The 24,217-nt window shown below is 42.2% G+C and overlaps 1 protein-coding gene across 3 annotated transcripts in view; it reads left to right on the top strand.

The window, feature by feature from the left end:
• Positions 1–24,217, top strand: part of CFI (complement factor I) — a 73,787-nt gene that overhangs the window by 27,243 nt on the left and 22,327 nt on the right. For 2 of the 3 annotated variants that reach the window (XM_056564657.1, XM_056564674.1), the window contains 5 exons: positions 4,862–4,969; positions 16,766–16,816; positions 17,944–17,976; positions 20,854–20,889; positions 23,146–23,249. In XM_056564657.1, the coding sequence (XP_056420632.1) occupies positions 4,862–4,969; positions 16,766–16,816; positions 17,944–17,976; positions 20,854–20,889; positions 23,146–23,249 (332 nt within the window). The remainder of the gene's footprint in view (positions 1–4,861; positions 4,970–16,765; positions 16,817–17,943; positions 17,977–20,853; positions 20,890–23,145; positions 23,250–24,217) is intronic. The other variant, XM_056564667.1, reaches the window with a different exon arrangement.

The raw sequence follows: 24,217 nt of genomic DNA on the forward strand, positions 1-24,217 counted from the left end.
AGTTAAGGAAAGATCACAGCGGGTATCACTACTACCCGCTGTGATCCTCATGTATAATGTATAGATGCAGCGGCTGCTCTCCTATGGTCCCCTGCACGCCGTATATACACATTCCGATTTCTCACAGAGAGCTGTGATTGGCTGGAACCATCTGGCCAATCACAGCTCTTTGCGGGAAATATGAATATGTGTATATACGTCAGTGCAGGGGACCATAGAAGAGCGGCCGCCGCATCTATACATTATACAAGAGGATCGCAACTGGCGATCTGTCAATTAATACAGGTACTACTACTCCCATCATGGAACAGTGTGTTCCATGCTGGGAGTAGTAGTACTACCTAAAAAAAATTTACTAAATAAAGTGAAACACACACACTACATCTTTATTATTGTCGGCTACATTTTAGTACTTTACCCGCTCACATAAATTGATCCCTGTTTAAAAATTTATAAACATTTCATAATAAAAAAGATAAATTTCGTTAGATACAATTTTTTCCATCACTACTGTTTCTTTTTTTATAATTTTTTTTTATGGTACCCTACGACATTTTAATATAAAAGGTATCTCCATAATTTTTTGGGATCGCTAAAGTCCAAAAAAGAATAAAAACCGCCTGCAAAAATGCAAAATTTAAAACCAACATGGCGTTTTTATTGGCGTTTTTGCTCTCCCATAGACTTCTATGGGAGGAAAACGCCACGATTTCAGGGCAAAAAATGCCAAACTAGGTTTTGTCGGGCGATTTGAAAATCCAGCCTGAAATTGCTGAAAAACGCCAAAAGGATTAAAAAAAACACCAAACTGAAAAACGGCAAGTGAATCTGGCATTTTGCAGTTTACTAATGACTTGCATGAACATCTGGACGCGGCGTTTTTTCACTGAAAAAACGCTGTGCAGGAAAATTGGCGTTTTTCATGGCATTTTTGCAAAAAAAAAACCTCAGTGGAGTTCCAGCCAAATAACACCATGTGGCAAAATGGGCATTTTTATCTGCGTTTTTGAATGAAAAATCTCAGTGGAATTCTAGCCTTAGACAGTTCCTTGCATAGACGGAGGTGGCAGCAGAGAGCACTGTGGTCAGACTTGAAAGAACTACACAATTTTAGTTTTTATGTTTTTTTTTACTGTTCTTTGACGCTTTTCTTTGGCGCAGTATTTTTTTGCACCAAAGTTTTGCAACTTTTCATTTAAAAGTTTTTTCAAAAAGAACATACCAAGTCGTGAGTTAAGTTGATATCATGCAGTGGTCAGGAATTTTGGCGCAAATCTACACCAATCCTTACTTGGTTTAGAAACTGTCTGTGGACAGCATTATTAAAAGAGAGGAGGCACCATACAAAGTGGAGTACTGAAGTAAGAAATGTGATCAGCACCATATTTATCACATGCCCTGTGCCATGTAACAAATTTGGTGCAGGTACACAGTTTCCACCACATGAATTAATGGAGTAAAAAGACGTGAATCTACTTCACATTTGATGAATACCCCCAATGTCCTCTGGAGCATTCAGCAGCTGATAAGTACTGGAAGACTTAGGCTAGGTTCACACTACGGAATTTCAGCCTGCAATTCAGCTTTTAAATTGCAGGCAGAAATTCCACTTACCTAAATGTACTGTATAGTGAATGGGTTTCCGTTCACAATTTCCCACTTCAGAATTTGTGAAGCGGAATTTGTGGACGGAAAATCCGCTTGAAAATTTCCGCCTAAAGAATAGTGTTGCTCATTCTTCAGACAGAAATACTTGCGGAACACATTGCAGTCTATTGGAGACTGCAGTGTCCACGCGGTCCTAGCGCCAACTGATTTAGCTGGCTCCAGAAAGTCAAACAGATTTGGAAATTACTCCTATTAAAAAATCTTAATTCTTTCAGTACTTATGAGCTGCTGAATTTGAGTTGCTCTTTTCTGTTTAACACCTGTCTGACACCTGTCTCGGGAACTGTCCAGAGTAGAAGCAAATCCCCATAGCAAACCTCTTCTACTCTCTGCAGTTCCCGAGACAAGCAGAGATGTCAGCAGAGAGCACTGTTGCCAGACAGAAAAAAACAACTCAATTTCCAAAGGATAGGGGATAAGATGTCTGATCGCGAGGGTCCCACCGCTGGGGACCCCCGCTATATTGCATGTAACACCCACCCCTGGGGGCTGCACGCAGCGCTGCAGCCTCGGTCCCAGAGGCGTGCGGCACCGGTCATTGTGTCGCGCGCTATTAACCCTTAAGATGTGGTGTTCAAAGTTGATCGCCGTGTCTAAAATTAAAGTGAAAGCTTCCTGGCAGCTCAGTCGGGCTGATCGGGACCATCGCGGTGAAATTGCGATGTCCCGATCAGCTAGGACGCAGCAGGAGGGTCTCTTACCTGCCTCTGTCACGTCCGATGAGCGATTGATTGCTCCAAGCCTGAAGTCCAGGCTTGAGCAATCGACCGCCGATAACACTGATCTTTTCCATGCTAATGCACGGCATTGATCTGTGTATGAGATCAGTATGTGCAGTGTAATAGCCACTAGGGGGGGCTATAACACTGCAAAAAAAAAAAAAAAGGGGTAAAAAAAAATTTAAAGGCGTTCTCCGCTACCCTGCCTTCCGGAGCTCCGCTCGCAGCGTCCGGAAGTTTATTACTCCGAACGCTGTGTGCGGGCTTCCTTGTTTGAGGCCGGGGGGGGGGGGGGGGTGTACTCGAACACGGCGTTCAGAGTAATAAACTTCTGGACGCTGCGAGCGGAGCTCCGGAAGGCAGGGTAGCGGAGAACCCCTTTAAAGATCATTCAACCCCTACCCTAATAAAAGTAAAAATCACCCCCCTTTTCCCATTTAAAAAAAACAACCTGTGTAAATAAAAATAAACATATGTGATATCACCGCGTGCGGAAATGTCCAAACTATAAAAATATATAAATAATTAAACGGCACGGTCAATGGCGCATGCACTAAAAAATTCCAAAGTCCAAAATAGCGTATTTGTGGTCACATTTTATATATTGAAAAAATGAATAAAAAGCGATCAAAAAGTCCAATGAATACAAAAACTGTACTGATAAAAACATCAGATCTTGGTGCAAAAAATGAGCCCTCATACCAGCCCGTTCACAGAAATATAAAAAAGTTAGTGGTCAGAAGATGACAATTTTAAACGTATACATTTTCCTGCATGTAGTTATGATTTTTTTCAGAAGTACAACAAAATCAAACCTACATTGGTAGGGTATCATTTTAACCGTATGGACCTACAGAAAAATGCACTGCATAGAAACAGAAGCCCCCAAAAGTTACAAAATTGCATTTTTTCGTCGATTTTGTCGCACAATAAATTTTTTTTACGTTTCACAGTGAATTTTATGGTAAAATGACTAATGTCACTGCAAAGTAGAATTGGTGGTGCAAAAAATAAGCCATAATATGGAATTTTAGGTGCAAAATTGAAAGCGTTATGATTTTTAGAAGGTGATGAGGAAAAAATGAAAAGGCAAAAACGGAAAAACCCTGCGTCCTTAAGGGGTTAATATTTTTATGGTATATGAAGTGACCAAAAATTCACTATTTTGGACTTTGGTATTTTTTTACATGTATGCTATTGACCGTACGGTTTAGCTAACCTTATATTTTAATAGATCCGACATTTACGCGCACGGCGGTACCACATATGATTATTTTTTTTATTTCATTTACATGTATTCTCTTATTTTTTTTTACCACTTTTTACTTTTTTAGCCCCCTTAGGAGGCTATACCATGCAATCTTCTGATTGCATACACTGTTCAATGCTATTCCATATGCATAGCATTGATCAGTGTTACCAGCGCTCTGCTGCTCTAGCCCGCTGGGCAGGCATGGAGCAGTAGATCGCCGATCGTACGTCGAGGAGGCAGGTGAGGACCCTCCTGTCGTCCAGTAAACTGATCGGGACATCGCAATTCTGTCGCTTTAGTCCCGATCAGCTCCGCTGAGCTGCGGGATAGTTTTACTTTCAGTTTAGACGCCGCAATCAAATTTTATTGTGGCGTCTAAAGGGTTAATGCTGGGCATCAGCCCGATCGCCGTGGGTCCTGACATTAGCCGTGGGTCCTGGCTTCCCGTAGCAACCGAGACCCACAGGGTTTAACCCATTCTCCGCTTGTGAGAACAGTTTAAAACCCTGCGGGTACATGTACACCCTGAGTCTTTAAAGACTCGGCAACGGGGGCGGGGTAAAGGGGTAAGTTCAAAGTACTCAACTTGCACATTTGTTGATTACTAATGGCCTTAAAGGGGTACTCTGGCGGAAATGTTTTTTTTTTAAATCAACTGGTGCCAGAAAGTTAAACAGATTTGTAAATTACTTCTATTTAAAAATCTTAGTCCTTCCAGTACTTGTCAGCAGCTGTTTGTTCCAGAGGAAGTTGTGAAGTTCTTTTCAGTCTGACCACAGTGCTCTCTGCTGCTACCTCTGTCCATGGCAGAGAGCACTGTGGTCAGGCAGAAAAGAACTATACAACTTCCTCTGTAGTATACAGCAGCTCATAGGTAGTGAAAGGATTAAGATTTTTAAATAGAAGTAATTTGCAAATTTGTTTATCTTTCTGGCTTTAATTTTTCCACCCCTTTAAGGCCATTAGTAAAACCTGTGCAGAGCAATAGGGGTGCAGTTGCCGAGAGCAACCAATCAGAGTGCTTCTTTCATTTTGCAGAGGCAACTGCACAACTTCTGCTATGCACAGGTTTTATTAAATCTCCCCCATAATGTTTAATATGAAGATATGAACCACTAATTTATCCTAGCCAACTTTCTTCTTAAGGCTTTTTATACCAATTATATTTTGTATCTATTGTTATTTTTGGTTATACATTTATCTTTTTTATTGACCATTTCAGAATGCAAAAAAGGCTTTCACTGTAAATCAGATATATGCATTCCAGATGAATATATGTGCAATGGTGACGTGGACTGTCTCAGTGGAGAAGATGAGTTCAACTGCACAGGTAAAATATATAGCCCCCTTGTACTGTACGTACAAGAAATAGATACAGGACTCTTATTTAATAGTGTTGCTTTAAATTCTGCCTTAAAGGGGTACTCCGGTGAAAACCTTTTTTCTTTTAAATCAACTGGTGGCAGAAAGTTAAACATATTTGTAAATTACTTCTATTAAAAAATCTTAATCCTTCCAATACTTATTAGCTGCTGAATGCTACAGAGGAAATTCCTTTCTTTTTGGAACACTGATGACATCACGAGCACAGTGCTCTCTGCTGACATGCATAGCAGATGCATGCTAAGGGCAGCATGGTGGCTCAGTGGTTAGCACTGCTGCCTTGCAGTGCTGGGGACTTGGGTTCAAATCCCACTAAGGACAACAATAAATAAAGCATTATTATTATTATAATAATGTCAGCAGAGAGAACTGTGCTCGTGATGTCATCAGAGAGCATTCCAAAAAGAAAAGAATTTCCTCTGTAGTATTCAGCAGCTAATAAGTACAGGAAGGATTAAGATTTTTTAATAGAAGTAATTTACAAATATGTTTAAATTTCTGCCACCAGTTGATTTAAAAGAAAAAAGGTTTTCACCGGAGTACCCCTTTAAGTATTCAAAAGACATAACATAGTTGATATTAATAGCACAAGAATTGTAAATTGCCATAATCCTACCAAACAACTTTTACTGAGGTACATGACATAGGGCATAAAGGGAACTAAGATATAACAAATCAGTTTACCAACAAGTCAAGTAAACATTTCATTTAAGCATACCTGTCAAAGCATGGTGAAGAGGAAACTCTAAATTTCCCTTTAAATGGTCACTGTTTCAAAAAAACTTTACACAAATAATATGAGATACGTTGTTATATATCCAGAGGTGGAATTAGGGTTGCCACCTTTCATGCTAATTTGCTAAATTAAAGGGGAACTCCGGTGAAAAACATTTTTTTTTTTTTTTAAATCAACTGGTGCCAGAAAGTTAAACAGATTTGTTAATTATTTCGATTAAGAAAATTTTAATCCTTCCTATACTTATTAGCTGCTAAATACTACAGTGGAAATTCTTTTCTGTTTGAAACACAGAGCTCTCTGCTGACATCATGAGCACAGTGCTCTCTGTTGACATCTGTGTCCATTATAGGAACTGTCTAGAGTAGGAGAAAATCCCCATAGCAAACAAATGCTGCTCTGGACAGTTCCTAAAATGGACAGAGATGTCAGCAGAGAGCACTGTGCTCATGATGTCAGCAGAGAGCACTGTGTTTCAAAAAGAAAAGAATTTCCGCTGTAGTATTCAGCAGCTAATAAGTACAGGAAAGATTACGGTTTTTTAATAAAAGTCATTTACAAATCTGTTTAACTTTCTGGCACCAGTTGATTTAAGAAAAAAAGTTTTTCACCGGAGTACCCCTTTAAATATATATGTGTGATATCACAGGAAGAGATATAAGAGATGCAATACAGATGCAGATTTCGTCCTCTTCTGACTATTTCTATCCTATTTGCACCGTGATCTGTAGTTGTTAGGCTGCTTTCACACTATAAAAATACTTCCATTATGAACGCCCGTTATAAAAAGCATGGAAATCGGCAGTTATGCGGCTGGTACAAAATCACTAATGGCCATTAGAAAATGTTTTAACCTGTTATCGCCCGTTATTACCTTAATAACGGCCATTATTTTGTGATGGGCGATAGTAACGGGAGAATTAGTACATGCACTATTTCTCCCATTCATTCGCCCGTCGCAAAATAACGGCCGTTATAAATAACGGGGGATAACGAGTTAAAACGGCTATTAGAAAAATCCCATAGACTATAATGGGATTTTCTAATGGTCGTTAGTGATTTTGTACCGGCCGTATAACTGCCGATTTCCAGGTTATTTATAACGGGAGTTCATAATGGAAGTATTTTTATAGTGTAAAAGCAGCCTTAACTGTGACATTTTTGTTTGGATGTGACTTTTTGATTGCTTTCTGTAAAATTTTGGAGTTGCAGTTAGTTAATAACTACAACTTTCAGCATGCCCTGATACAGCCTATGGCTCTACAGCTGACCCAGATCAAAACTACAACTCCCAGTTTTGTTGCACTATATAATAGTATAGGTTATGGTGCAACATGTTGGGAGTTGGAGTTTTGGGTCAGCTGCAGAGCCATAGACTGTGCCAAGGAATGCCCCTTTAGTAACACCTTTAGGTGGTAATAGCAACCCCATTTAGTAACCCTCTTTAGGTAGTAATAGCAGCCCCCTTTAGTGACCTTTCCCTTTAGGTAGTAATAGCAGTCCCCTTTAGGTAGTAATAACAGTCCCCTTTTAGTGACCTCCTTTAGGTAGTAGTGGCAGGCCCCTTTAGTGACCCCCTTAAGGTAGCAATAGCAGTCTCTTTTACTGATCCACTTTAGGTTATAGCAGCCCCCTATAGTTATCTCCTTTAGGTAGTAATAGCAGCCCCCTTTAGTGACCCCCTTTAGGTAGTAATAGCAGTCCCCTTTCGTGACCCCTTTAACTTAATAGCAGCCCCCTTTAGTGACCTTCCCCTTTAGGTAGTAATAGCAGTCCCCTTTAGGTAGTAATAACAGTCCCCTTTTAGTGACCCCCTTTAGGTAGTAATAGCAGCCCCCTCTAGTGATCCCTCTAAGGTAGCAATAGCAGCCCCCTTCAGTGACCCCCTTTAGGTAGTAACAGCATCCCCCTTTAGTAACCCCTTTTAGGTAGAAATAGCACCCCATCCCCTTTTAGTGACTGCCTTTAGGTAGTAATAGCAGTTCTCTTTAGGTTGTAGTGGCAGACCCCTTTAGGTAAATGTAGTGGAGGCCCCTACTGTCAGAAAAAAAAAATACTCACCAGGCTCCTGCATAGCGTGTCCTCTTTTCTACCTTTCTTTGCTCCACTCTGTGCTCTGGCGCACAATGATGTCATCATGAAAAAATTTTGGCCTCTTGTGGCTGCCTGCATATCGCAGACAGGCACAAGAGTGATTGACATAGCGAGGAGCAAATAGCTCTTCGCTCTGTCAATCAGCAGAGCAACGCATTTAACTATAGTAAGATGCGCTTATAATTGAATGCATCCTGGACTGGCCCTAGCAATGGCCATTGGAAAAATAGCAGCCATTGCATTGTCGGTATTTTCTATATAAAAATACCGGCAGAGTGTCCAAAATACCGGCTGTGCCAGTAAAATACCAGCCAGGTAGGAACCCTAGGTGGGATTGAGCTGGTTTCCCTTGTTCTTCCTGCACACCAGTTGTTAAAGGGGTTGTTCGGGAGGCAGAAAAGGCTGTTCTGCTCCCTGTCGCTCCACTTCAACTCCCTGGTTATCTCACAAGCATACGGTTACAAGATAGGAGGGAGCGGGGTGATCATGAAGTTCAGGCAAAACCACACACACATGCAATGATCAATGGCTGCATGATGTTACGGATGTTGCAGCAACATCAATTAGCTATTGGACATGGAGCACGGTTTCGCCCGCACATGATGATTGTGACTTGCCCCGCCCCTCTCATCTCAGAATGATAGATATCCTAAAATATAGGATTAGAGCTGCCTATAGCAGCATTGGAGAGGAAGAGGAAATTGACTTCTTAGACTTGTTATTACTACTACTATGCTTCTACTGCTTCTTGGGTTGTACTATAGAGGAGCAGCATCCCCTTTTTTTTGTGTTTGTGCAGTGTATGGGAGCCGTCAAGGAGGCTAGGTTCCAACCACTTACTTAGGGACAACTGAAAAATATAGATGAAGCCTGCAGAGCGGAATCTCCTGACCCCAGAAAATCAGCTCTAAAATCTTTTTTCCTTTCAGTCTGCTGTCCACTTCCTGTTAATAGAGGAAATCTGCATCTAGTAGAAGAGAAAGTAAGACAGATTGCAGGAAGTGCAGCGGTTGCTTAGCCATGTGCTCTGTGCGAGAGAGAGAGAAAGCCTGTTTACCCATATCTGTGAGTTTCCAGAAGATCTGCAAAATATCCATGCAAAATAAATAAAGGCTTCTCTCACATCTCAGCAACAGTGCTTAGTATAACCCTTTTCTTGCATTTACTGCTGCTTTATTTACTTTCTACTCACATAACACCTTTGAAAAGCCAGTGCATCATTAACCCCTTCTCCCTACATGCCATGTATAGTAGTGCACTGTATAAATCATAAAACAAAAATAGAGGAAAAGAAACACAGCCGCACATCCACAATTTGTATTTTGATCTACTTGCTTCTCAGCATAAATTCAAACACTAACAGGTTGTTAGTATACATTTTGATCAAAAAGTACAATTCCACTCGCCACATCAAGGCCACCTGTTTAGAGTGGGTCCCTAACCCAACATTGGCGTAGCGCCGGGTGGCAGCCGCCACCACCACCGCAACACCATGCCCACAGGGGGAGCGACCCAGTGGCCAGGCAGCCCCATTCCTGCCCGACCAAGCCCCTGGCTCCGGGCCACACCACCCCACAGACAAAGCATCACAGTGACAATGACCGCCACAGTGCAACCACACCAATGTGAATACCTACCAAGTGCTTCCTACCAGAGGGCTGGGAGAATGCTAGGAGGAAACCCTTATGCTGTCTCCTGCTATTTAAATCCGCCTGAGCCGAATGGGTGGAGCAGAGTGCTGGCTATGAAAGAGGGGAGAGACTATAATAGTAAAACAAAAATAGAGGAAAAGAAACACAGCTGCACATCCGCAAATTTATGCTGAGAAGCAAGTAGATCAAAATACAAATTGTGGATGTGCGGCTGTGTTTCTTTTGTTCTGTTTTTGTTTTACTATTATAGTCTCTCCCCTCTTTCATAGCCAGCACTCTGCTCCACCCATTCGGCTCAGGCGGATTTAATTAGCAGGAGACTACATAAGGGTTTCCTCCTAGCATTCTCCCAGCCCTCTGGCAGGGAGCACTTGGTAGGTGTTCACATTGGTGTGGTGTTCTGTGGCGGTCATTGTTACTGTGATGCTTTGTCTGTGGGGTGGTGTGACCTGGAGCCAGGGCTTGGTCGGGCAGCAGTGGGGCTGCCTGGCCACTGGGTCGCTCCCCCTGTGGGCATGGTGTTGCGGTGGTGGTGGCTGCCACCCGGCGCTACGCCAATGTTGGGTTAGGGACCCACTCAAAATAGGTGGGCTTGTACTTTTTGATCCAAATGTATACTAACAACCTGTTAGTGTTTGAATTTATGCTGAGAAGCAAGTAGATCAAAATACAAATTGTGGATGTGCGGCTGTGTTTCTTTTTCTCTATTTTTGTTTTACAACTGTATAAATCAATCCGCTAATACGGTGCTAGCCTATTCAGTGCTTAGGGTAACAGTTTCCACGCTACCCTGCTGTTACTTCTATGCTTTCTCATATATAGCACCTTTAGAAAACACAGTGCATCAATGCTCAGCCCAAAAATGTGCAAGCCTGTTCACACTTTCACCAGCACTTTGAAATCACACAGAAAAACGAGGATGTGATATGTTGTGCTGTCATTTGGTAGGAAAGGGGGAAGGGAAAAAGTCTAAGTGTGTGTACTGCTTAGTAGAAGACAGCTGAGCTCTGGTTCTGCCCCTTAAAATAAAGTGAGGGTAGGGTCACTCGCACCATATTTGGCTGCGTATTTCCTGCTGCTTGTTTTCCAACCTATTGAAGTGAAGCTGATTTTGCAACCTGTTGACTTCTTTGGGTAGGAAAATACGACCCAACCTTAAATGGGAAATAGCTGTTCCCCATGGAGGGAAAGCAACAGGGAGAGCACTAAAATCATCTTGTCAGCGGCCACGGGGAGTTAGACAGACTGTGGTACGTGACTCAGGGTTGTTAGATGTATCACTTTGTGACGCCAGGTCACTGTTAACCTACACGGTCCAACGATTCAGGTGCGGGATAATAAATACACTGATGCCAGGTTTACGGATAACTGTCTTTACTGAGGCAGGAGTAGTTGTTACAATCCTCACAACGCAGATTAGAGTGGAGGAGATGCACAGAGTAACCATTGGGAGCCCTGTAGACTTGCTGTGACAGGTAGTATTTTACACCCACTTGGTTTTACTTGTTGCAAGCTTGGGACTATAGACTTAATTCTGAGGCCTCACACCCTGACTAGGGTTCTGATGTCCAATTTACGCTACACCACCAGGGTATGAACTAGCACTGTGTGGCCTGTCGACTCACCGGCCCTTGTGCTCACAGCTAGGAATTTCTAACTTCTCCTTGGCAAGGAACACTTGCAGAATGGCGTGGTCGCTTGCTTGAAGATTTTCTTTAGGCTTCACTTGAATCACCTCACACTCCTGCTGTCTCTTCTTCACACTGCAGCTCACACTGACCTCTGCACTCAAACTCAACTTAACTCTCAATCGAAATGAATAGCTCCTCCCCCCTACACTATATATTTCCTGGCTAGGGGGCTTCCCATTGAGCAATCGGGGTCACATGGGTACTCTGCATCATACCTCCTTACAGATATCCTGTACATTTCTTATACCGTAGATACAGTACAAAACAATATAAATTAACAGGCAAAGGCTACAATGAATATCAAAGCATCACCTGAGCATCAGGGCCTAGCGCAGGCACTGGAAGCAATGTTTACCTGACGGGACCCACTCCGGTACTGGGAGACCACAAATAAAACCATGAATGTTTTTAAAAACAGATTAAATGGCACATTCATTTTCATTATTGTACTTACCAAGTGAAACATGTAATGCTATTAGGTTACTCAATATGATAACACATAACGCTGCCAAAAGTTGGCAATGCATAAGTGAAATGTCTTTATCAGCTACAGTTTGTTGGACTAGTTCGTACTTGCTTTCACCAGGGCACGATGTCACAGTCTAACGTAGCAAAGAAAACAAGGTAATTCCAATCCATCAAATAAATCAGTGTATAATGTATGTGGTCTAGGTGACAACACACCTTCAAAAAATACCTAGGTATTATAGGTAGGAGCTCGAAGATTTCCTTGTTGCTCTAAGATATCAAAATAAACATTTCACAAGAAAGTTTATCAATTGCTACAAGTAAAGCGAAACCGACAGCCAGTTCACACGCACTAAACCCAATACACAAAGTTATAGTGCGGGTTCCATATATACACCCAGTATAAGCCTCCACTGGAGGCAGGAGCCAGCATACCCAGCAACCCGGCCTTCGTACCTTCTGCTCCGATATGTCCACCCACCTTGCGCTCACATGAGTGAAGAGTCAATGAATATTTTTTAGGTGGGTGGGAATACAGAGCAGAGGGGATGAAGACAGGGAAGCTCCGCTGGGTATTACACTCCGCTCCCTGGCCGGCCGTGATATCTGTCTATTTATGCAGAGAAATGTACGGATGTCTTGGCCAGCCATCGAGAGGAGCACAATGCCACCCGCTTCCCCAGCTAACCACTCACCTTTGCAGCGGGTCTCAGGGTGAAGCTCGGTGCAATCAACAACTTTTGACATGTCTTGTCGGCATGTCAAAAGTTATTTTAATGACAGCAACTCTTTAAAGCAGTGATTCCCAGCGGGGGTTCCGTCGTGAACTGCTGGGGGTTCCGCGGGCTCCAGCAGGCAATTTTTTTTTTAACTCTCCCGCCCCGGCTTACGCGCCTGTGAATCATAGCGGTGCAGGGGGAAGGGAAGCCTGCGTGCGCATTCCCCCTTCCCCCTGCGCCCCCTTCCCCCTGCGGCATTGTGAGTGAGTCATGATGGGGATGAATGCAATGGGGGTAGTGCGCAGATTGTACCCGGCCCCCCGGAGGACTGTTCCCAACCCCCAGGAGGACTGTTCCCGGCCCCCAGGAACACTGTTCCCAGCCCCCAGGAACACTGTTCCCGGCCCCCAGGAGGACTGATTCTACCCAGCCCACCGATTCTTCCCGGCCCCCCACAGAAGGACAGCTCAGCTCCGCTTAATTAAGGTAGTGCACCCTCTCCCCTCTGTCACCCCTGTCCACCCCACCCTTTTTCGCCCCTCTGTTACCCCCTTTCACCCTTGTCCACTTTCCTGTCATCCATGTCGACCTTGTCCACCCCTGTCAGCCATGTTCACCCCCCCCGCCACCCCCCAGTCTACCCCCCATTACCAATGTCCAACCTCCACTATTCACCCCTCTGTCCCTTTGTCCCTTCTACACCCCTCTGTCACCCATGTACACTCCTCTACACCCCTCTGTCACCCATGTACACTCCTCTACACCCCTCTGTCACCCATGTACACTCCTCTACACCCCTCTGTAACCCATGTACACTCCTCTACACCCTTCTGTCACCCATGTACATTCCTCTACACCCCTCTGTCACCCATGTACACTCCCTTACACCCCTCTGTCACCGATGTACACCTATCTGTCACCCATGTACACTCCCTTACACCCCACTGTCACCCATGTACACTCCTCTACACCCCTCTGTCAACCATGTACACTCCTCTACACCCCTCTGTCACCCATGTACACTCCTCTACACCCTTCTGTCACCCATGTACACTCCTCTACACACCTGTCACCCATGTACACCTTTCTGCACCCACCAGCTGGGTGGGAGCCAGAAAAAGCGGTCCAAGACCAGCTAGTAAACAGATATACAGAGACCCCCCCCCCATTCCGCAGTCACCCACCACACCTCCGGGTGAAACGCGTCAGAGGTGTGACTGGGGAACGGGGGGGTCTCTGTATATGTCTTTACTAGCTGGTCTTGGACCGCTTTTTCTGGCTCCAGGCTATTTGCTGTCTCTCATTGTGCTTGACACTGCTTTAGGAGCCCATTCCTATGTAGTCATATGTATTTATTTGTCACAGCCCACTTCTCTTGCATTTTTTTTGCACAATTGCACTTATCTTTATTTCTATCTAGTCCTGCATTATACATCTATGTGGGACTAATGTATTACTGTTTTTGTTTGGTATAGCTGGCCATGACTTCTTATTAGTGCTACATAGCCATTATCATATTTGATTCTGTACCCCTCCTTTCCCTAGTCCCCACCTTTTTCTGTGTCCATGCCTCTTGCTTTTAACCTATTTTTTGTATCATTTTCATAATAAAGATTACCTATTTTTATATATGGTCCCTTTTTGAGTGGTCTTTAAAGGGGTACTCCGGTGGAAAAACATTTTTTCTTTTCTTTTTTAAATCAACTGGTGCCAGAAAGTTAAGCATATTTGTAAATTAATCACTTGTAGAGGATGTGAGAAAAAAGCGGCACTCACCAAGTCCGACGTGCCAGGTAAGACTTTTATTCCATGCAAGGTAGTGAAGATATAAGTGTGGGGGAGACAGGACGGTCTGAGGAAGTGCAGCAAGCACGATACGGCTGTGACCTGTTAGCCGGGCTCCCCGGCGTCCCTGTCTCCCCCACACTTGTATCTTCACTACCTTGCATGGAATAAAAGTCTTACCTGACACGTCGGACTTGGTGAGTGCCGCTTTTTTCTCACATCCTCTACAAGTGATTCTTTGGCTGAGCACCCCATGAGCCCTGCTTGGTTCGTCCGCACACCTGTGCTTTGCTGGATACGTGCTGATTGTCATTAGGCCAGATAGACAGTTGTTGCTGAACGCTGTTTCTCCTTCCTGATATTTGTATATTACTTCTATTAAAAAATCTTAATCCTTCCAGTACTTATTAGCTGCTGAATGCTACAGAGTAAATTCCTTTCTTTTTGGAACACTGATGACATCACAACCACAGTGCTCTCTGCTGACATCTCTGTCCATTTTATCAACCGTAAATAGCAGATGTATGCTAAGGGCAGCATGGTGGCTTAGTGGTTAGCACTGCTACCTTGCAGTGCTGGGGCCTTGGGTTCAAATCCCACTAAGGACAACAATAAATAAATAAAGACTTATTATTATAACGTCAGCAGAGAGCAGTGTGTTCGTGATGACATCAGAGAGCATTCCAAAAAGAAAAGAATTTCCTCTGTAGTATTCAGCAGCTACTAAATACAGGAAGGATTAAGATTTTTTAATAGAAGTAATTTACAAATATGTTTAACTTTCTGGCATCAGTTGATTTAAAAAATAAAAAAAAATAATAGTTTTTCCACCAGAGTACCCCTTTAAGGTTGATAGGTTATTTAATTCAATGGTTTTAGAAGACGTCAAAGCAACTGTATAAAGCAACTGTATAAAGCAGCACTGTAATCTACTCTACATACTCACCACAGATAAAGACTGTTTCCTTTTTTTTTTTTTTTTTTTTTTTTTTGCTCATCAACTTTGGTAGGGGTTCCCTGCGAAAAAAAATTTTTTCGAGGGGTTCACCAAGCTGAAAAAGGTTGGGAAACACTGCTTTAAAGAGTACAGTGTTTGGCTTCCGGCACTGAGGTATGTACATAAAACATGCAGGGCAGGAAGGGGTGGGGAGGGGGGAGGCATGCTTCCAGCAGCTCAAGCAAACCTCTGTGGCCCTGTTCACACTATGACAATTCCAAACAGATTCCGCTTGCAGCAGCCTTCCATCAATCTCAATGGGATTCTGCTGCTCAATTTAAGTTCAGTAGCGAAACTTCCAACGCAGAATTTTAATTCCGTCAAAAGAGTGAACAAGGAAATTCCTTACATACTTTAAGACCCTTGAGCTTAGAAGTAAAATGTATAAGGCTGGGTTCACACTACGTTTTGTCCCATATGGGAGCGCATACGGCAGGGGGGAGCTAAAATCTCGCGCTCCCGTATGTGACCGTATGTGCTCCCGTATGCCATTCATTTCAATGAGCCGGCCGGAGTGAAACGTTCGGTCCGGTCGGCTCATTTTTGCGCCGTATGCGCTTTTACAACCGGACCTAAAACCGTGATTGACCACAGTTTTAGGTCCGGTTGTAAAAGCGCATACAGCCATCATCTAAGAGACAGGTATCATTTGCCATCTCCTTATCAACTATCTGCCTATGGCTAAGTTTCCACTTGGTTTTATTTCTGGCAGTTTTTGGATATCTGCCACTGCAGTTTTTGAGCCAAAGCCAGAAATGTATTCAAAATGAATAGGACATATAAAGGAAGGACTTACACTTCTCCTTCCTTATGGATCCACTTCTGACTTTGGCTCAAAAACTGCAGTGGCAGATACTCAAAAACAGCCAGAAAAAAAACAAGTGGAAACTTAGCCTAAGTCTGCAGCTCCAAGCATAATATAGAGCTGACTTCCCTTTAGAATTCTACACTACTAAAAAAGAAACGGTTTAATTTACTTGAATTCTTCCACTATAAACTCTCACACTAAAGAAAATGCACTCAACATTCACATGTGATAATAATAGGATATAAAAGATAATGGATGTCTACCAGCAATGAATGTAACTTTTATTTATGCCTTTCAAAGCTAAGCTTAAAGGGTAGCTCCCACCATCCTATTTTTTTTTTTTGCTAGCCCGTTCCCCCCCACCCCCCCACTACGGCACTAGCCCGTTCCCTGCTCCCCCCCGCCGTGCATACCCCGTTCCCTCATTACACTTGCAGTTACTGCAGAGTCTGGCAGCGGGCGTGCAGGGACAGCGGCGGCAACGAGGCGGCGGCGATGTGCGGAAGGAGTGGCCTCCCTGCCAGTGGCCGGGGATCCAATGCGCTCGCTCCCGCCTGTCTGATTGACAGGCAGGGAGCGAGTGCAGCCTAACTGAAAAAGGACTGATTGCCACTCCAAAATCAGTCCTTTTTCAGTGGCCGGTTTTTAAATGTAAATTAAACCTTTTTAATGAAAAAAAATAAAATAAAAGTATATTAGAGATATGTTGTAGTACATAAGTACTACAACATATCAAAAAATAAAGTTGGTGACAGTGCCCATTTAAGTATACTATTTGCTTTTACTATTTTAGAAATCCTAGCAGCAAGATCAAAAAATCCTGTAACCGATGATGATGGTGATGGTAAGTATGCCACAATTATAAAACAAAAAAAAATTCAGATCAACATTTTATGCATTAATCTATTGCTGCAAAGTAAAAGTTTTAAAATGTTACATGTGCTTCATAGTACATATTTTGATCAAACTGTATAATCCTGCTTCACAGCAACACCATGATAAGTAGGTCTATGGTCCAAATAGCATTGTGCAGCAACCAACACCACAGCTGCAACAAGCACCTGCATGTGGCGCAACAACACTCCTGATGCCAGGTTATGCCTCTGGTTCTTGGCCATACCACCCCACAGGCAGAGCGACACAGAACTGGGTCAACCAAACAGCACCACTACTAAGTGAATGGGTAATAAAAGCACATCTTCTCACATACAGACAACAAACTAACAGAAAATAGTTAGATTCCATTCTATTAGTTCATACAGAATAACATTTTCAGCGCCATTTGAATTTTGCTCAGGGATATTTCCACAAAATACAGATGCATTTTATATTGCTGCCGCTTTTCACAGATTACGCATTTTTGGGGCAAATCCGCATGTAAAATGAAATATGCACAAAATTTTACACGGTGTAAACCCACCCTAAGGGTATGTTCACACTCTGCTGGTTTTCTGCAGAACTGCAGATTAGTTGCACAAAATATGCAGTGTTTCTGCACTGAAACAAACTAATGATGTATTGAAAAGTACACTACACTACTGCTAGGTTTGTAGTGTTTGTTTGTTTTAGTTTTTTTTGCATTTTTATTGCGTTTTGAAAAAACACATACATTCTACTGTGAATTGCTATGGCTTTGCAATGCAGTGTTTACAGCTGCCACTAACTGCATAGCAAAACCGCAAATATATTTTTTCAAACGTGTTTTTTGCTAACCTTCAAGCTGCACTAAAAATTTTAAACAATGCACCTTGTAAATGTAGGCTAAGATCAAGATCAAGTATCCATATATGTCACAAATGCAGAAAAAGATTGATTTGGATCTATAGCTGTAAAAGCATGTTTGTAGACATTTTGATCAAGATATATAAACCCACTTAACACTTTATGGTGCTTTTAGCTATGCATTTTAACTGGGCTTTATAACTTAAGTATGCTGTTTATTTTCTTTGGCTATTTTACAAATTTCTGCAGCAAAATCGGAACATCCTGTAACCGGTGTTAATGGTAACTATACATTAGGGTTACATGTTTAAAGTGTATGTGTGTGTATCTACAGATCTAGCAGGACGAGGTTGCTATTTATCATATATTAGATATATAACTGGAGACTCTAAGCTCTATTTTAATGGTCAACCATACCTCATACTATGCATACTTCTCTATGCCATATTATAAGTGTTATAACATTAAAATTGATGGAGTACAGCCTCAGGGATGCTTACTGTTCATGGGAACAAAGTTTCACTACATCATAGCCCCTTTCTATAGAAACACTTTGTACACATTGCAGATACGCTGCAGCAGAAAATGTGCCAAAGTCAGAAGTGGATCCATCTGAAAGAAGAAATATAACGGAAAGTGTTATACTTCCATCTTTCAGTTCATCCAGCCTTGTCTGTGAGTCATCTCTTGTCCATGACTCATGAACAAGCCTGATGCTGCTGCAGGGCTGGTTAGTGTCCCAGCAGGTATGGGGACCCCTAGTGGTGGGATTTTCAGGAGCCGTTTTCTTTATTAAATATTCAGAATTTTTTTAAACAACCATATTACAAAAGGGTTTTAATTTTCATCAGTTATAACATATAAAAAGTTTTTGGATCTGGCAGTGCCCTTTTAACCCCTTAAGGACGCAGCCCTTTTTCACCTTAAGGACTGAGCCCTTTTTCGCAATTCTGACCACCGTCGCTTTACGAATTAATAATGCGAAAATGCTTTTACCGAATATTCCGATTCTGAGATTGTTTTTTCGTGACATATTCTACTTTATTTTGGTGGTAAATTTTGGGCGTTACTTGCATCCTTTTTTGGTGAAAAATCCCAAAATTTCATGAAAATTTTGAAAATTTAGCATTTTTCTAAATTTGAAGCTCTCTACTTGTAAGGAAAATGGATATTCACAATAAATTTTATTTTTATTCACAAATACAATATGTCCACTTTATGTTGGCATCATAAAATTGACATATTTTTGCTTTTTGAAAAAATTAGAGGGCTTCAAAGTAGAGCAGCAATTTTCAAAAAATTCATGAAAATTGCTAAATCTGAAGGGACAGATGTTACAGAACTACAACTCCCAGCATGCCTGGGCAGTCCAGGCATGCTGAGAGTTGTTGTTTGGCAACATCTGGAGGGCTACCGTTTGGGCACCACTGTAACAGTGGTCTCCAAACTGTGACCCTCCAGATGTTGCAAAACTACAACTCCCAGCATGCCCAGACAGCCTTTGGCTGTCTGGTCATGCTGGGAGTTGCAGTTTGGCCTTCCTAATGGTTGCCACAGTAAAGATCACTTTACTTTCACTTTCAATCCCCCCCCCCCCCCCACTGTAGTTTCCCTACCTGACCCAGGATCCAGCAGTCTCCAGAGACGATAGGGGATCTCCAGGCATCTTCTCCAGCAGGTATTGGCCTCCATCTTCTTCCCACGATCCCTTCGACATCCAGGGGTGGGCAGAACGGGGGGTTGCCATGGCAACCCACTGTCCTGCTCTGCCATTGGTCAGAATCAGTTGACCAATGGCAGGGGATAGGAGGAGATTGCAGCTCTGCGACCTCACTCCTAGCCCTCAAGATGATCGGGGCTGTCCCTGACAGCTCCGATCATCACTATTTTCTGGGTGATCGGGTCATCAGAGACCCAATCAACCCGGAATAGCAGAAAATCGCATGTCTAAATTGACATGCAATTTTCTGCGATCGCCGACATGGGGGGGGGGGGTCTCAGGACCCCCCTGGGCGATGTGCCGGGGTGCATGCTGAATGATTTCAGTAGGCATTCGGGTCCGGTCCCCAACCGGCTAGCGACGGGGACCGGAATTCCCACGGGCGTATCCATACGCCCCAGGTCCTTAAGGACTCGGGATGCAGGGCGTATGCATACACCCGGCGTCCTGAACAGGTTAAACTTGTGGGGGTTATGGTAGTCAGATTCTCACCAGTGATCCTAACCACATGCCTTCACTTTTATGAATGGGAAACCCCATTTTGCATCATTATTTTAGCATATGATTTTCCCATTTAAAAAATGCGCTGATGGATGTAGGGAATCTGCAACAGATGGGTAATTTATTTACTCTAAAAAACTGCTATGAATCGACCATGTGTAAAAATGGCATACATTGCTAATATACACCTGTCACACAAAGGCCACATGCATATGAACAAGGTTCTCTGCTATGACACCTCATTAATGTGCTTAGTATTAGAAGAATAAGTTATATTACAATAGACTAAAGTTCCTCAGACTGTAAGGTAAAGTCTTCGGGGGAACTTATCATTGGTTTTACCCTGTTTTTTCAATGTTGATTTGTCCCACAATTTGTCACAGTTGCTGTTTAGACACTTTTTATTGAAACTTTTGCTTTACAAGTTTTTTCTAAAATTAGGTAGCTATGCCATAATCTGGTTTACTTTTTGCAGTGGCCATGAATCTATCATGCGTGAATTGTCGCACAATTTGTCACAAATCTACACCAGCCCAGACCTGGCTTACAAAATTGGCTGTGGAGAGCATTTTTTAAAAGTCATAAATTTTGGCACAACAAGAGGTGGAACGATACAAAGTGGTGTACTAAATTGTAATTAAAAAAAAGGGGGAAAGCACCATACAAATTACCACCAAACAAAATAAAGGTGTAGACATATTGTTTCCCTTGATAAATCCCCCCCATTCAAGTCTTACATGAAAATTTCTATCTCTTAGCCAGTGGCCATGACAATAGAATAGGAAATCTGTAAAGAGGATGAATCTTACATAACATACATTTAGGGGATGATCTTTTTGTTGTATATTTATACTATCACTCAGTATTCAGAAACTTATAGTAAACCAGCATTTTATAATGATCTACATATGCACTAATCTATCTATTTTATTATGTAGAGAAAAGCAATGCAGTTGACTACGACATTGATGCAGGTAAGCCAACAATTGAAATATGTTTAGGAAATATCCTTGCCGATATCCCAGTGGTTTTGAAAACTAGTTTAGTTTCCAATTAGTCCAAATAGTTTCAACTCTACTGTGGGAGGTCTACACAGGTTAGCTTATTGTGGTGCAGATACTTGTAAACTTTAGCAATGTTTTTGCGGGACCTATTGCAATACCCTATAGAGGGCATATGCTGAAGAAATTTGTGGCACGACAGCCACACAGTACTAACTTTGGAGTGAAGCCAAAAAGATATTAGTGTAAGCAGAAAGGTCCTTGCTCTGCTGGTTATTTATTTCTGACTAGTGGATTCTATTTCTAGAATATAGAAATAGGATACTTGAGAATGGATGCCCTTACAGCAGGGACATACGTATCATAGAGGCATGTAAAAAAAAACCTGCATAATTCCTCTCTCCAGCTAACTGCATTGTTGACAAATTAATGGATGGGGGGATAAACCAATGGGTTATGTCAAGCAAAGGCAATAAACCAGACCTTTCTATCCTGGGGGAGGGCAAAATCAGACACCAAAATAAGGGGGGCCTATTTTGACTTTGCCATGGGGCTCACTTCTCTGCGTCACAGTGTGTACTGGCAATAATGGGCAAAAAATTCCTAGAACTCTGCATGGTGCCATGATCATCGTGATCCCGACAGAAATCTGTCTTGGGGTAGAGGGGTGCAGGCAACTGGAAAGGCACTTGGTTGTGGCAATGTGACATACAAAACAAGAATTATACATATTAAACTCACAATACTTAAATACGGATTTATACATTTGGAAAGGGATTCCTCATTCCCACGACAATTCATTTTTTAGTATCTGGGTCACAAGTACCAGGACATTGAAGAATGACTGTGTAGTTTTTAAGTGAGTTTACTGACCGCTGTTTTTTGTTCTAACCGTTACATTTTAAGCTTTATGGTATGTGGTGAGGGGGGTTCTGGAGCCGGTGCTCCCCTGCTCTAGAAAGTGCCTCCTACTCTGGTGGGCACAACGCAACAACATATATATATTGTGAGAAGGTGAAGGGCATTGTGGTTGATGGGCGGTATGTGTCACCAAGGCTCCTGGGCTTGGTGAAATAAGAGCCGGTATTTATTCAGTGTCTGTGCTGCAATGCAGATTGACACTGTGGCCATAGTATGACTGGAAGGCCAATCCAGGACGGCTCTTACTAGGAATGGTCAAGTGTAGGGTGGGGGCCATTCCCCACAATCCAGGCCACCTTTTGTTGGCCTTAAAGGCAGCTTGCTTCTCCAGCTGCAGGGGATTTGCTAGTTGCAGCTCACAATGCCAGAGAGCTGGGTGTGGAGTTCTTCCCTGAGAGTTTGGAAGCTGGTCAGCAGACTGCCCTGAGGCCTGGAAAAGACTTGCTTGATGCCGCATGGCATGGTCTTAGGTGTGAACAAACACCTAAGGAACGCAGGTGGACTTAATTAGACAGATGGCATAGACTTGTCGATGTCCAAAGTCAGGGCGGTTAATAAGTCAATGTTGGTCAGTGTTTGTCAGGTCTCAGAAAAAATATAATACAACACTACAGTTTAGACATAACTTAATTGGGTAAAGTAGACCCAGTCTCATAGCATCATTATACAGCTAAGAAGTCAACATATAGTGATCATAACATAATAATGACATTTTAGACAGCCCCACAGTCACATGGGGATGGACTGAGCATATAAGCATACAATAGAAGCACAGCCCAAATAGATACATCCACAGGGGTATAGTCAGGCTAGTAATATGTAGTGTAGAAGTGACCCGTTATAGAGACCAACATGGCTACCTAGTAGGTGACAAATAGTGCAAATCTAGATGATGGCATCAGTTTCAGAGCCGGAATAGATGGCTGGCTCCTGCTCATGGCAGTCAATATGACTGCTTAATGTGCGTGAGAGCAGATACAGGATACAAATGCCGCCGAAGACTCCATGAGGACCCAATCAGTAATAAATCATTACTTTTCCCAATTGATTACTTTGTTGAGGTCTTTTTTTAAAGCTTTATTACAGTGCAAAATTATTTCTTTAAAATATCGCTTTTTATTGTGTTTTATAAGTAATTAATTACTGTATTACTTTAAAATATTGCTTTTTATTGTGATTTATAGGTAATTACTTTATGTTTGCCTTTTAGCATGTTTTCAAGAATGCAGTATATATTTCATTGTTTTTATTTGACCTCTTGTTGTTTATTTCACTACAATTGTTTATGTTTACCTTGCGTCCAAAAAGAGATAAAGCTTATAAAGGACAGTGCCCCGAGCCTTAACTGTGGAGTTCCTAAAGTAGAGCACGTAAGAGTGAAGAGAATCATTGGAGGACATAAAGCAGAAAAGGTATAACTGCCGTATATTATACCTAATAACATACAAACACACTTAGGCTCTGTTCACATCTAGGGGAGTTTGATTATCCAATAAGTTTCTGTCAGGTACCATCAATAATCCTTAATAACATAGTGCAAAAGAGAATTGTATAAACCCAGCCTTACAGTGTCCGTAGTCTTATTACAAAATCAGAAAGCTTCAATTATTGCAAAAGGGAATGCCATTATACATACCTAACCTGTACATACCTAATACTTGTTAGGCTAAGTTCACACTGCAGAATCTCCGGACGGAATTTCTGCCAGAGATCCCATGGGCGGTGCTAGAACCACGTGGACTGCATTGCCGCTCCCATAGACAGCAATGCATTTCTAAGCGGATCCACTGAATTGCAATGCACTGGCACTCATTAGCCCCAGATCACTGAAGAAGCTATACGTAGTGAAACATGTCAGAGGGACTATGCATGTTTGCATTTTAAACCTAGGGTCACCATATTTAGTGTTGTTGTACTGCAGACGGTAACTTTATTTAGACAGTGATTGTCTGTTGCATACAATGCACTTAAGTATCTTTAATAGGGCTGCAGGGTAGCTATTAGGAGCGTGATATAAAACACTGGTGCTACTTAATTTATTGAATCTGGTGTTCCCTGAACATTTTAACTCAGGAATCACTTGATTAAATATTTATTCTTTTTTCTTTTATCTTGATAAAATAAAAGTTAAATTTTATTGGTTAGGGAACCAAATTCCTTAATGTTCTTTTTTTCTTCTTTTTTTTATGCATTTGATTGCTAAAACCAGAAATGAATACAAAAAATATAAACAAACAATCAAATACTTTATAACTATTTTGGATTCAATACACCATTGCTATTTGCAGAACTACACGGTATGATTTTAGTGCATAATGATATGTACGGGGAGGAAAAAAGTATTTGAGCCCCTGATGATTTTATACATTTGCCCACTGAC

Source organism: Hyla sarda, chromosome 1, assembly GCF_029499605.1.
Source record: "Hyla sarda isolate aHylSar1 chromosome 1, aHylSar1.hap1, whole genome shotgun sequence".
Taxonomy (NCBI): domain Eukaryota; kingdom Metazoa; phylum Chordata; class Amphibia; order Anura; family Hylidae; genus Hyla; species Hyla sarda.